Below are 13,592 nucleotides of genomic sequence, written 5' to 3'. Positions count from 1 at the left end.
TGAAAAACAGAACCTTTAAAGAAACGTAATAAGGAGTTTCAAGTACTCCAAACACATGTGAAAATAAAACACCATGAAAATGAATTTGGGGGCCAAATATTTGATTTAAACCAATAAAAAAAGATATTCAACAGGCTATTGGATGTTGAAAATACCTTACATTATCAAATGTTTTATACCAAACCATACAGTACTTCATCAGTGAGAAGCAGCATTGCTCAGTGGAAAAAGCCTGGGCTTTGGAGTCAGAGGTCATGGGTTCAAATCCCAGCTCTGCCAATTGTCAGCTGTGTGACTTTGGGCAAGTCACTTAACTTCCCTGTGCCTCAGTTACCTCATCTGTAAAATGGGGGATTAAGACTGTGAGCCCCCTGTGGGACAACTTGATCACCCTGTAACCTCCTCAGCGCTTAGAACAGTGCTTTGCACATAGTAAGCACTTAATAAATGCTGTTATTATTATTATTAGCTTGTTGGACCTGGCCAATTAAGAAATTGATTTTATAAGGACATTTTCCCAACTACAGTATTCTTAAAGCAATTCTATAATCCTATTGCTGGAAATATGTGAATAGCAAGACAAAAAAAATTCCTGCAAGAACTATGCAAAAATGTTAGCTTCACACTTGGAAAGCAAAATTTTGAAAAAATAAATATGTACAATTCAGTTCTCCATGTTCACCCCCGCACACAATTATATTAATGAATGGCAGTCACATGGCAGTAACGGTATTGCTTTGAGGCATTTGAATAAAAGTGGTTATAACAAAGTGGTGAATAAATTTTACACAAATAAAATCGTGTACAGAAAACATTTTTCCTACAATCATTTAATGCCCTACTTATGCATTTTGATATTACTCAGATTATGTAGATTGAGAAGCAGTGTGGCTCAGTTGAAAGAGCACGGGCTTTGGAGTCAGAGGTCATGGGTTCAAATCCCAGCTCCGCCAATTGTCAGCTGTGTGACTTTGGGCAAGTCACAACTTCTCTGTGCCTCAGTTACCTAATCTGTAAAATGGGGATTAAGATTGTGAGCCCCCCGTGGGACAACCTGATCCCCTTGTAACCTCCCCAGTGCTTAGAACAGTGCTTTTCACATACTAAGTGCTTAATAAATGCCATTATTATTATTATTATTATGTAGCACTGCATTTTTTATTTTAGAGTTATTTCTTTAGACACTGTCCAAACATCTTAAGGGAGGAAAAATATTACCTTTTAGTATATATATTGATTCAGTGAATGGATCAATTGTCTTAAGGTAACTTCCTCCACTGATGATTTTCATCTATTTCCTTTTGCAACTTATTCTGAATATTTAAAATAATTGGTTGTCCAGGGAAAAGTTCCCCTGGAAGCATTAAAATTAGAGACAAGCAAGGTAATCTGTGATTAGTTTTTATGTTCCTTGACTGGATCATGGCTGCTTGGCATTAGAGAAGCAGCGTGGCTCAGTGGAAAGAGTACGGGCTTTGGAGTCAGAGGTCATGGGTTCAAATCTCCTGGCTAAGCCAATTGCCCAGAGTCACACAGCTGACAAGTCACTTAACTTCTCTGTGCCTCAGTTACCTCATCTGTAAAATAGGGATTAAGACTGTGAGCCCCCCATGGGACCACCTGATCACCTTGTAACCTCCCCAATGCTTAGAACAGTGCTTTGCACATAGTATGTGCTTAATAAATGCCGTCATTATTATTATTATTATTATTATTAGAAAGGTCCTTCCATAATATGAACAATGCAAAGAGCTTCCTAATGTTTTGTGATCAAAGTAAAAGGTATTAATTATAAAGAAGGAAGGATAGAGCCATAATTTTGATTCCTAGACAAGAAAGCTAAGGATCTGCTCTAAGGATAATGCATATATTGCTTTATGACTTTGCTTTCCAATGTCTACCATTATTTCTGGGAAAAAGGAATTTTTAATTTCTGACTGGTCAAGGCACTTTTAATAAGTTTAAATTTCATTCATCTTACCAAAAAAAGCTTTGCCTTTTGCAGCTGGACTGGTAATTTTTTCTTCACAAAAAGCTATTAATGTATTATCTACGTATGATAGTCTTTAGAGTCCATTCGGGATTTATAATTGGATTTGAGCAGCAATTTAGAAATCCTAAAGGCTCCTGAAAAGTCATACGATCCAAAAAAAGTATCTGATGATAAAGGCACTTACTGTTATTCATAGATTAGAAGTGGGGAGAGGATAGAAGTAGTGCAGTCAGCCAAGAGCCTTCAGTAATTCAAGCACAAGGTAGTAAGAGCCCTAGTTTATGTACCTATCAGTCAAATTTATTGAACACTTACTATGAGAAGGGCACTGCATTAAGTGTTTTGGAAGGTACAATACAGCAGAATTAGCAGACATTGCCTGCCCGTAACAAGCTTTTTACTGTCTAGATGACAGTTTTCCAGTATAGAGGATCAGGTCAGCACAAAATCTACTATGGATTAGATTTAGGGGGATGATAAAGGAAAGACATCAGAGGTAGCTGATGTTCTAAATAGGCAATCACAAGAAAAGGGCTATTCTAAACATAAAGACTCAATCAATGGTATTTATTGATCACTCACTGTGTACAGAGCACTGTACTAAGCACTTGGGAGAGTATAACATAGAAGAATTAGTAGATACGTTCCCTGTCCAAGGAGCTGACGTTCTGTACTTTTCCAAAATTATTCACCAACAGCTGCTGAGAGTATACCTACTGAAGCATTTGTAATTCCCACACCAACCCAGAACCACAGGAAATTTCAAAAATATCAAAAATGCAACCTTAAATTGCAACGGGTGTTAAAAATAAGTCATCTTCATTACAGTATTCCTGATTTAATGGTGCCTTTAAACGAACTACCACTCCACACTCTAATACCACCTCAATGGGAGTCACCCATGCACTTGGATTTATACCCTTTGAGCATTTTATATTCACCCCACTTTAAGCCTCACAGGATTTACATTCCTAACCACACTTTTAATATGCCTCTCCTTCTACACTGTAAATTTCCTTGGGGAAGGAATATGCCTACTAACTGTGCTATACTGTAATCTCCTAGACACTTAGTGTAGTGTTCTGCATACAGTAAGCACTCGTAAATACCACTGACTGATCAGATAACCTTAACAGGTGCACCCAAGGAATCAGAGCTACCTAAAGATCTGGCCTTGCCAGATGAGTTCCACAACCTAGTTTCCTCTTTTCCTCCACACCATCCCCTTTCCACAGGGTCTCTGGCCGAGGTACATTTTTCCCCTCTCCAGCTTCCCTTTGAAGAGAAAGGAAAGGCTGTTATCCTAAATTTACTTTAGCAATTTTCAGAAGAAAATTGTTATAGTCTAACCTTTAGTTCCAAGGCAAGACTGATATCTATCTATATGAATGTATAGATAGATAGATATATGGTTTGTCTTTGCGGTGGCCAATACCTTCTTCCTCAGCTCTGCTACTCTCTGTTCCTATAAACAAGTAGTTAGGGAATGAATGTTCCTAGTCTTGGATGTCTCAGACCTTTACAGATAGCCATTCATGATAGACAGCCTAGAGGTATAGGATCATTTCCCCCTTATTAGTAAGGAACCACCCCTATGGTGCAAGAATGAGTGGGTGACAGGAATATGAACTGTGTTGTGATAAATTCTGATGCAGTTGATAATCCTAACGGAAGAGTATTCATTTAGAGATGAGGTGCTCCCAAGACAGAGCAGGGTAGGGTCACAGGGTTGTTGGATGTCAAGGTAATTTAGGGCTCTCTGTATAAGGAGGGTATTTTGATCAGTGGCTATTGAGCACTGCCTCAGTGGTGTGGAGTACTGCTATTTTGGGGGTTCAAAAGTCTTGAGCACTTTTTACCGTATGCCTGTGGTCTGGAATACCCTATCCATTTATATCTATCTGAGAGACCACTCTACCAACATTCAAAGTCTTATTAGAAGTACATCTCTTCCAAGGGGACTTCCCTAAGGCCACATTTCCCCTTCTCCCACTCCCTTTCGGCATCGCCCTTGCACTTGGATTTGCACCCTTTATTCACCCCGCTCCCCCCTCCTCGGCCCCACAGCATTTACGTACACATCCATAGTTTATACAGTCTATCACCTCTAGACTAAGCTCACTGTCTAGATGCAAGGAATGCATCTATCAACTCTATTATATAGTACTCTCCCAAGCACTTAGGACAGTGCTGTGCATACAGTAAGTGCTCAACAAATATGATTTACTAAGCAATAGTAAAGACCAAATGGTGGGAAAAGAGTCAGTACTCGATAACAGCCACCCAAAATCTAATTATGGAAAAAGGGCAGGGAGCAAAGAAGGAACAGAGGCTTGGATGTCAGCTAGCTATCACCTACATGTCCCCTCTAGCAGGTTCTGCAGCTCTTTACCCCCCACAGTATTCATCCCATTTGGTGAGCTACTGAGATAATAATACCTGCCTTTAAGATAAATTATTTAACCTCTCACTGTTATTTAACCTAAAACTGCAAACCCTAAGGCCCAAAAAACATATAGAAACATCAAATATTACCCTACAAGGAGAAATGTACTCTAGGATGCAAAATTGGGCACAGATTACAATATCTATACTTATTTATATAGTATTTAGATTTATAAAGCACCTTACAAAAATGGAAGAATACACTAAGCAATTGGATTGAGTTCATATATCACATCTCTGGAGGGAAGAGAAGATGAAAAAAACCTGGGACAAGGAATTAAGAGCACAAGATTAACTATAATCAATTACCTGTCATTTATACAAAGACAAGGTGGGAATTGAACAAGAGGAGGGTAACAGAAGATGACAATCTTTTGTTCAAGATTTTACCTTGTAGGGCTAGCTATAAATATTATTCAAATAAAGGATTTCTTAAATTGTTAAGGGGAAACCATTTAAGTCTCTAACATATATAAATGAATAGTTTAGATTGGAAGAGGGAAGAATCATCTGTTGGACCTGCAGGGCCTGAACATACTGTAAATAGATTTGCTGAACACCTTCCTCCTTTAGACTGTAAGCTCCTTATGGGCAGGGAATATGTCTACCAAATCTGTTATACTGTACTCTCCCAAGCACTTAGTACGGTGCTCCATGCATTGTGAGCATTCAATAAATGTGACTAATATGGAATAATTTATTGGCCAGTAATAGCTAAGTGTACATAAACCCAAAGGAAAGTAGTATACCATGAGCTTCCATGAATTCCTATTACAGATCTGATTTGGAAGAATCAAGCATGCTAGTATAACGCTAACAGATATTACCGCAGATGCCAGCTAACCCATTCGGCCCTTCCATATAAATGGTCTGAGGCCATGTGAGTTCCCTACGAAGTGCATGGTGTTTATGTAAGGCACTCAGTGGTGCCGCGAGCTGGAACTGTAGGAATTTGGTGATGATTTGACTCAGCAGACAAATGTGGGATCCACGAATTGTGGATGGAAGCCACGATCTACATTCACGACCCCAGACTACAACCCACTGCTGATTCCTGATGGAAGAGATCCCAAATTCAAAATGAAGCTCCCACCGGTTTTTATTGAAATAAATTTGTTCTTCAAATTCTGCCCATGGAGGAGACTTGGGGTGTGGAGAGTCATAAATTTGGGACTGAGAATCAGGAGCCTGGGTTCTAGTCCCAAATCTCTAAGTAGGAGACCTGTCTGCTGCAAGACTGTAAGCTCATTGTGGGTGGGGAATGTGTGTTTTCTTGTGTTGAGAATATAATATTGAAGAACAATCCAGAGTGTGCTGCACTGTAGATAAGTCCAGTATCAATCTTGGAAGTTTCTGACTAAAGGGGACCGCAGGGAACTCAGCAGCAACCAAGGGAACTGCCCGCTGAGTAATGGCTCTATTTCACAGCATTGGTGTTGGATTGCAGATCATAAAAAACTTGTATGCTCACTTTGTGATGCCTGCACTCCTGCCCACCCATTTGTCCACTGCACAAATAATAATGATAACGCCCATAAAATTCAAGGGCTTACTCTGTGTCACGCAGTCAACTAAGCACTGGGGTAGATAATCAGGTTAGACATAGCCTACGAGCTCTATATGGGACAGGGACTAAGTAGGAGGGAGAACATGCACTAAATCCCCATTTTACAAATGAGAACTCTGATGCACAGAGAGGTTAAGCAATTTTCCCAAGGTCACACAGGAAGCAAGAGGTAAAGCCAGGATTACAACCCAAGTCCTTTGCCTTCCAGTACCCTGAATACAGTAAGATCTCAATACATGCCATTGATTAGTTCATTCCAGGCCCATGCTCTTTCCACTAGGCCTCTCAATATTCCATACCCTATACACAACACTCCATATGCAAGCAGGAACCGCAGAATACAAATGGCACTCCACAAACCACTATTTTGTGCAGACTCTCAGTCACAAAACTTCAGGTCATTTTGCTCTTGAGCAGAGATTCCAAATTACGGTACTACCATTCTAATCTCTTACTTCGGAGTATAAATACCCCAAGAGTCTCCCTAAACTCAAGTTCGGGATAACGCTCCGGTGCGATTACTTTTAAATCCACTTCAGAAAAGTTTCAAAATCCATCTTACCTTCAGGAGCATCTGCATCACATTTCTTAGGGATGAATGATGTTGAGTTTCCTTTGTGCGTCACATTACTCTGGGAGGGGTAGTAGAGGAAGAAAAATATTTTTACATGATCAGTTTCTTCTTTCCACTTTCTCATTGAAATAAATTACAGGCACAGAACATTCAGTTCTCATACAATGCAAGCTCTTTGAAAATAAGAAATGTACCTTTTGCTTTTATTGTCTTTTCCCAATTACTTAGTACAGTGCTCAACTCAGCAGATGTTCCACAAACACTATTGATTATGATGCGAGAGAGCATGGAGACAAACTTAAAATGTCTTCATTGCTTCTTAGACTCCTAGAACTTAAGTTAGACGTATAACACAAGGTAACATTCAAACCATTTAGATGGTTCAATAAAGAATTTTTGGAGTATACATTACTGGAAGGAGCTTTAAGACAATCATATGGATCTCAGATGTATACTTTTTAGGATCACCATCAGCAGTAATGACTACCATAAACCAATGCTACATGGGCAGTCTGCATTAAGGACTATGAAAATTTCTAGACACTTGGCACTAAAAACTGGGTGACACTGAGGACAAGTATCATGTCTACTAATTTTACTATGCTCCCCAAGAGTCTTATTACAGTGTTCTCAACAGTGTTCTCTCCAGTGGCTACCAATCTGCGCATCAGGCAGAACTCCTCACCCTGGGCTTCAAGGCTGTCCATCCCCTCGCCCCCTCCTACCTCACCTCCCTTCTCTCCTTCTACAGCCCAGCCCGCACCCTCCGCTCCTCCACCACTAATCTCCTCACTGTACCTCGCTCTCGCCTGTCCCGCCATCGACCCCCGGCCCACATCCTCCCCCGGGCCTGGAATGCCCTCCCTCTGCCCATCCGCCAAGCTAGCTCTCTTCCTCCCTTCAAGGCCCTGCTGAGAGCTCACCTCCTCCAGGAGGCCTTCCCAGACTGAGCCCCTTCCTTCCTCTCCCCCTTGTGCCCCTCTCCATCCCCCCAATCTTACCTCCTTCCCTTCCCCACAGCACCTGCATATATGTATATATGTTTGTACATATTTGTTACTCTATTTATTTTACTTGTATATATCTATTCTATTTATTTTATTTTGTTAGTATGTTTGGTTTTGTTCTCTGTCTCCCCCTTTTAGACTGTGAGCCCACTGTTGGGTAGGGACTGTCTCTATACGTTGGCAACTTGTACTTCTCAAGCGCCTAGTACAGTGCTGTGCACACAGTAAGCGCTCAATAAATACGATTGATGATGATGATGATGATGGTGTAAGCATACAAATACTATCGACAGGTTAAAACTATTTATAAAGATGCAATGATTTAGCATCTGATTCACCTTTTAGTCAATGAATGAAAATTGACAAAATCCCATTAACCCAGTAGTACATCCACTAAGATGTACAGGCAGATCTCTTTGTTCAATCTGTGAATGCCAAAGAAATTTAAGAGCTATCTCAGAGGCCTGCTTCTATATTCTTCCTTAATTGGCTCCACAAAAGCAAAACTAAAGAATAGACAGCTATAGGGGGTTATTTTCACATAGTATTTTAAATGCAATATTAGTTAACAACCAGGAGTCCCCTCTAGTGGCGGCCATCAGTTTCGTATAAAAACAACAAGCCAAAAGACAGCTAAGTCTATAATGCTGACCTGAGATGTACAACAAGTAATGAGATGAACATGGGATTTCCTAACGCATTATGGAGGATTAAGACAAAAACCAGAGACGAATATGAATTGGCACCTATAAGCTGGCATCCTGAAGGAGGGAAGGGCAAGTGAGAGAGCGAGACAGTCTTCTGAATAAGTTATCCACTATTTGCACTACGGCACATATCACATAATTAGGAAGAAGCATGGCCAAATGGGAAGAGCACATCTTGGGAGTCAGAGGACCAAGGTTCTAAATTCCAGCTTTGCCACCTGCCTACTATATGACTTGGGCAAGCTACTTCAATTATCTGTGTCTCAATTTCCTTAACTGTAAAATGGAGACACTCCTACTTAGACTGTGATCCCGTTGTGGGACGGGGGCGGTGTTCAGCCTGCTTAACTTGCATCTACCCCCAGCACACATAACAGTGCTTGACACCTAGTAATTGCTTAAACACCATTAAAAACATTTTCAATCTGTTACTGATGTGACAAGTGTTTCTATAGACCAAGCAGGAGATAAGGTTATTGCATAGCAAAGCCCTAAATGAAGTATAATGCAAAGTATATATTAATGCTTTTCCAAGTTCCAAACATTGGGCAAAATGTACATTTTAAAACATTGATAAGAAATAAAGTTACACGGTCTTCTAGCAAAGTGATTTTGTATTTTGAATCAGATTTTTTGGAGTATATATGTATATAATTTGTTTCTTTTTCACCCTACTCAACGAAGGTTCCTTGGTCTAAATAATATTGAGTATGGTATGTGTTAAGTGCTTATTTTGCACCAAGCACTGTGCAAAGTGTGAGGTAGATACAGAATAATCAGAGTGGCCACAGTCCCTGTGCCGCATGGGACTCAAGTCTAAGAGGAAGAGAAAACAGGTATTTAATTCCCATTTTAAAGATGAGGAAATTAAGGTAAAAAATAAGTAAATGACTTGCCCAAGGTCATACAGCAGGCAGATGGTGGAGCTGGGATTCAAATCCACGTATTCTGATTCCCAGTCTTGTGCTCTTTCCACTAAGCCACACTGCTTTTCTCAATACAGTAATACACTAGAGATCTGTCATTATCTAATGCTAAATTAAAAGAGGCATTACTCAGTGTCTTCAAATGTAGAAGAAAGGAAGGGGGATGTTTTAGACCACAGCAAACTTTGCAGTGGTCTCAAAGTATGCTATACTATTATGTCATTAAAATTAAATGGCATTATCTTGAAAGAGTGCTAAGCAGAAGAGCATAATTGGGATGCTGTGTTAAGTAAATAATGTTGTCTATCTTGAAAAGTTCACCAAGATTCCCAGGGCTGTTCCCTGGTTGATCAGCCAGCCTAATCAGAATTGAAGGTGCCTGACATTTTCCTCATAACAACATCAAATGTTTAATTTATTCCATTCCAGATAACATATAATAAAGATCCCAGAATCGGAAGATTATAGTCCTGATATGCACAAGAACACAATGACATACAAGAGATTTGGTCCATTTTGCCTCTCAGGCTACTGCTATAAATACATTACAGAAATCTTGCTCAGCCAGAGCTTGTCATAAATATTTATAACCTGCTATAGAATTATGAGACCTAAGACATTGATCTAAATCAAGACAGCCAATATGCCTTTTGGGAGGCTTGCAGGCAAAATACAAGGTAGCCAATATGGCATCAAGTTATAGAACAAACTGAAATCACAAGTTTGGCTGTGAGTTCTGTAGAGATGAGAAGTCCTACTGCCATAAATGTGAGCACCCATTTGGTGAAAGGCACTGTTCTAGGTGCTTGGAAAATAGAGAATGAATTGATATGTTCCTTGCCCACAAGGAAGATATGCTCTAGTGAAGACAAAGATTATTATTAATCATATTTACTGAGTGCTTACTGTGTGCAAAGCACTGTACTATGCACTTGGGAGAGTACAATATAACATCAGACACATTCCTGCCCAAAACGAGCTCAGTCTAGAGGTGGACACAAACATTAATTTAAATAAATAAATAAATTACAGATGTATATGTGCTGTGGGGAAGGGAGAAAGGATGAATGAAGGAGCAAGTACAAGCGGTACAAAAGGGAGTGGGAGAAGAAGAGAGGAGGGCTCAGTCAGGGAAGGCTTCCTGGAGGAGATGTGCTTTCAATAAGGCTTTGAAGTGGAGGAGAGCAATTACATGTCTGAACTAAAAATATAAGAAGTTGAAATATGTAATTGAATATACAATTGAATAGACATATCTGGGAGTGCTGAGCTACAGTTGGCCGATGGGTTTACAAAGTGCTACTGGAATTAATTGAGGAAGGCTCGTAAGAGGTGGGATTTGGGATGGTTTTGAATGTAGGAAGAGCTGTAGTCTGCTGGAAATAGTGAAATGGGGAAGCAGTGAAATCGAAGGGATGGGGGTGACAAAGTCAAGAGTGAAGAACTGCTAGAAGATTGGCTTAAGAAGGGCAAAGGGACCAAGTTAAGAATAGTAGGTGGAGAGGAGACGGGTATGATGGAGTGAGATGGCTGAAACTTTTGTAGCTGATTGGGAGGAACTTGTTTGATTTGAAGAGACACAGGAAGCTACAGGAAGATTTTAAAGGGGACGTAGACCGAAAAATGCTTCGAGAATATTTTCCATGCCGCCGTGTGTATCGTATACTGGAGAAGAGATAGAGGCAGGGACATAATGAGGAGGCTGAGCCAATAGCCTAACCACAATATGGACAGAAATTTCATCAGGGTGGAGAGGAAGGAACAGATCTGGGAGATATGTAAGAAGAATTGGTTGCATCTGGCTGACCATGAAAGAAAGGAGGCATGTTGCAGGATTCTGGGACATAGAGAATGGTAGTATTTGTGATTAAAAAGAGAAAGTAAGAACAGCTTAGAAGGAAAATTGAGGAATTCCGTTTTCGCAGTCACAAACAAAAGGGAACAAAGGGGTTAGTGTTGACATTTCTGGTCAAGGGCTTGTATTCTAGGCTTTTCAGCAGCAGAGAGGAACAGGACTTCAAATGAACCACCCACAGGAGTGACCACAGAGTGACCACAGAGTGACCACCACTGCCCCAATTAAGCTGACCATGTGGTCTCAACAGGATGACCAAGCATGCACAGAAGATGAGGATTTTTATGTAAGAAGAGACTCTCTTGCATGGATCATGCCAAACATGTGTATCATGCAAGCAGTCTAGGTCTGCACAGCAGACTGTGTGAATGGGGCTCTTGAACTGTGGGCAATAAGACTGAGCCCTCAATGGGACAGGCAGCCTGCAGATTGTCTTGGTATGGAAATAGACTCCTTGTTCAAATCAAAAGATCTCTCCTGTTGTCAGATAATAGGGATTTGGGGGTGGGGGTTGGTAAAAGAGGGTGGTCCCTTTGAGAATGTCAACCATCTGTTTCATGCTTGACCAGGACCGCAGGCCTCTTGGTTGGTGGGCAACCAGGGGAAGGGCTGCTGGATATGCAGGCTAATTTAGATTTGTTAAGTACCGGGGGGACAACCGAGTGGACGTGACATAGAGGCAAGAGATGTGGGACTGAAGGTCAGATGAGGTGTAAAGGCTAGAGAGATAGATTTGGGAATTATCCACCTAGAGATATGCAGAGGAGCAAGTGAATGAAAACTGAGGAAGGCTAAGAACCTACCTTTTTGGTAGGGAAGCAGTGTGGCCTAATGGAAAGAGTACAGGGCTGGACTACAGAGGACTCGGGTTCTAATCTCAACTCTGCCACCTGCCTCCTGTGTACTTTGGATCAATCAGCATCTCTCTGTCTCAGTTACCTCATCTATAGAATGGAGCTTAAATCCTCCTCTAGCTGATTTAGACTATAGCCCTATATGGGACAGGGAGTGTGTTCAACCTGGTTTATCTTATATCTAGTCAGCACTCAGCAGAGTACCTGGCACAGAGTAAGTGCTTAACAAGTGCCCCCTCCTCCCCCCCCCCCCCCAAAAAAAAAGGTTAGTACTGAGGTGAGGAAAACTAAGGACTGGTTCATTAGGAAGGTTACTATGATGATAATACAGTGATGATGATAATGATGATTTGTTGCCGAATTGTACTTTCCAAGCGCTTAGTACAGTGCTTTGCAAACAGAAAGCACTCAATAATTATGACCAAATGAATGAATGAATGGTATTTGTTTAGTGCTTACTATGTGCCAAGCACTGTTGTAAGAGCAGGGGTAATAGTAATAATAATAATAATAATGATGGCATTTGTTCAGCGCTTACTATCTGCAAAGCACTGTTCTAAGGGTAGATACAAGATAATCCGGATGTCCAACATGGGGCTCAGTCTTAGTCATTTTACAGATGAGTTAACTGAGGCACAGAGAAGTTAAATGGTTTGCCCAAGGTCACGCAAGTGGCGGAGCTGGAATTAGAACCCATGTCCTCTGACTTCCAAGCCCGTGCTCTTTCCACTAAGCCATGCTGCCAAGCCAAGAGAGCCACTAAGCCAAGACAGCACAGATTAGCTTCAGTGAATACTTGCTTTCTCAGAGTGGAATTGTGTTAGAGACAGCAAGCTATACAAGCAGCTGCTATATAGTGAGGTGAAGTGGGGTGACAGCAAAGAGAAGGACTATGATAAGCACTTATTGATGTCTCCAAGACGACATGTCTTTGGAATGGTGATAAACTGATTAATCTTTCAAGAAGCATTCAGCAACTGGACAATTCTTTCAGTAAAAGGTGTCAGGCAGCCTCAAGTCCCTGTACCCAACTGTTAAAGCAACTAACCAAGAAGACAAGCTCCCCATAGGTGTGGGGTTGAAAGGATTATTGATAATGTTAGCAACAGTAGTGTACAGGAATAGCATCTCTATCTCATTTATGTAGTGAATGTGACAATCATTTAACTTTGCCACAAGCCTTAAGAATTGAATAAAGAGCACTGAAGAAAATTTTTAGCACCTTCCAAATTTGGAAAGTATCATTTGGCAAAATTGATCCACATCCAAATGGTTTTAAAATAATATTTTCCAATTTTCTCTTCAGTTTGTATACAAGAATTTGCAAGTACATAAAGCCCACAAAATTTTAAAGGGATCTAATATCTTTATTTTCCCACAGCTTTCAATGTGGACTTACTGTTAGTTCTCACAACTTAGTTCCCAGAAACAACCCCCATCCTTCTCTCAGCCTGACATCTATCAACCATCTGCCCAGGCTTAGCTAGATCAGCTCCAGCCCTTCCCCCCTTTTATGCTTCATCATACCATCTCAATTAGTTCTATAGTAGAAGCACATAAATTTTTGATAATTTCACTGAAATTTTTGATAGCATGAGAAGACTACTAAGCTTCTCTCCACCTTTAAAGTGAAAAGAAACAAAAATCTTACAGGCCTGGCATAA

General features: G+C 40.6%; 1 protein-coding gene across 1 annotated transcript in view; it reads right to left on the bottom strand.

The window, feature by feature from the left end:
- LMBRD1 (LMBR1 domain containing 1) overlaps nucleotides 1-13,592 on the bottom strand; it is a 153,352-nt gene that overhangs the window by 14,590 nt on the left and 125,170 nt on the right. Inside the window, exon 14 of the mRNA XM_038743159.1 lies at nucleotides 6,568-6,637. Within this exon, the coding sequence (XP_038599087.1) occupies nucleotides 6,568-6,637 (70 nt within the window). The remainder of the gene's footprint in view (nucleotides 1-6,567; nucleotides 6,638-13,592) is intronic.

This window comes from Tachyglossus aculeatus, chromosome 1, assembly GCF_015852505.1.
Source record: "Tachyglossus aculeatus isolate mTacAcu1 chromosome 1, mTacAcu1.pri, whole genome shotgun sequence".
Classification (NCBI taxonomy): domain Eukaryota; kingdom Metazoa; phylum Chordata; class Mammalia; order Monotremata; family Tachyglossidae; genus Tachyglossus; species Tachyglossus aculeatus.
The sequence above is the reverse complement of the archived record's forward strand: the minus strand, read 5'-3'. Positions and strand labels throughout refer to the sequence as shown.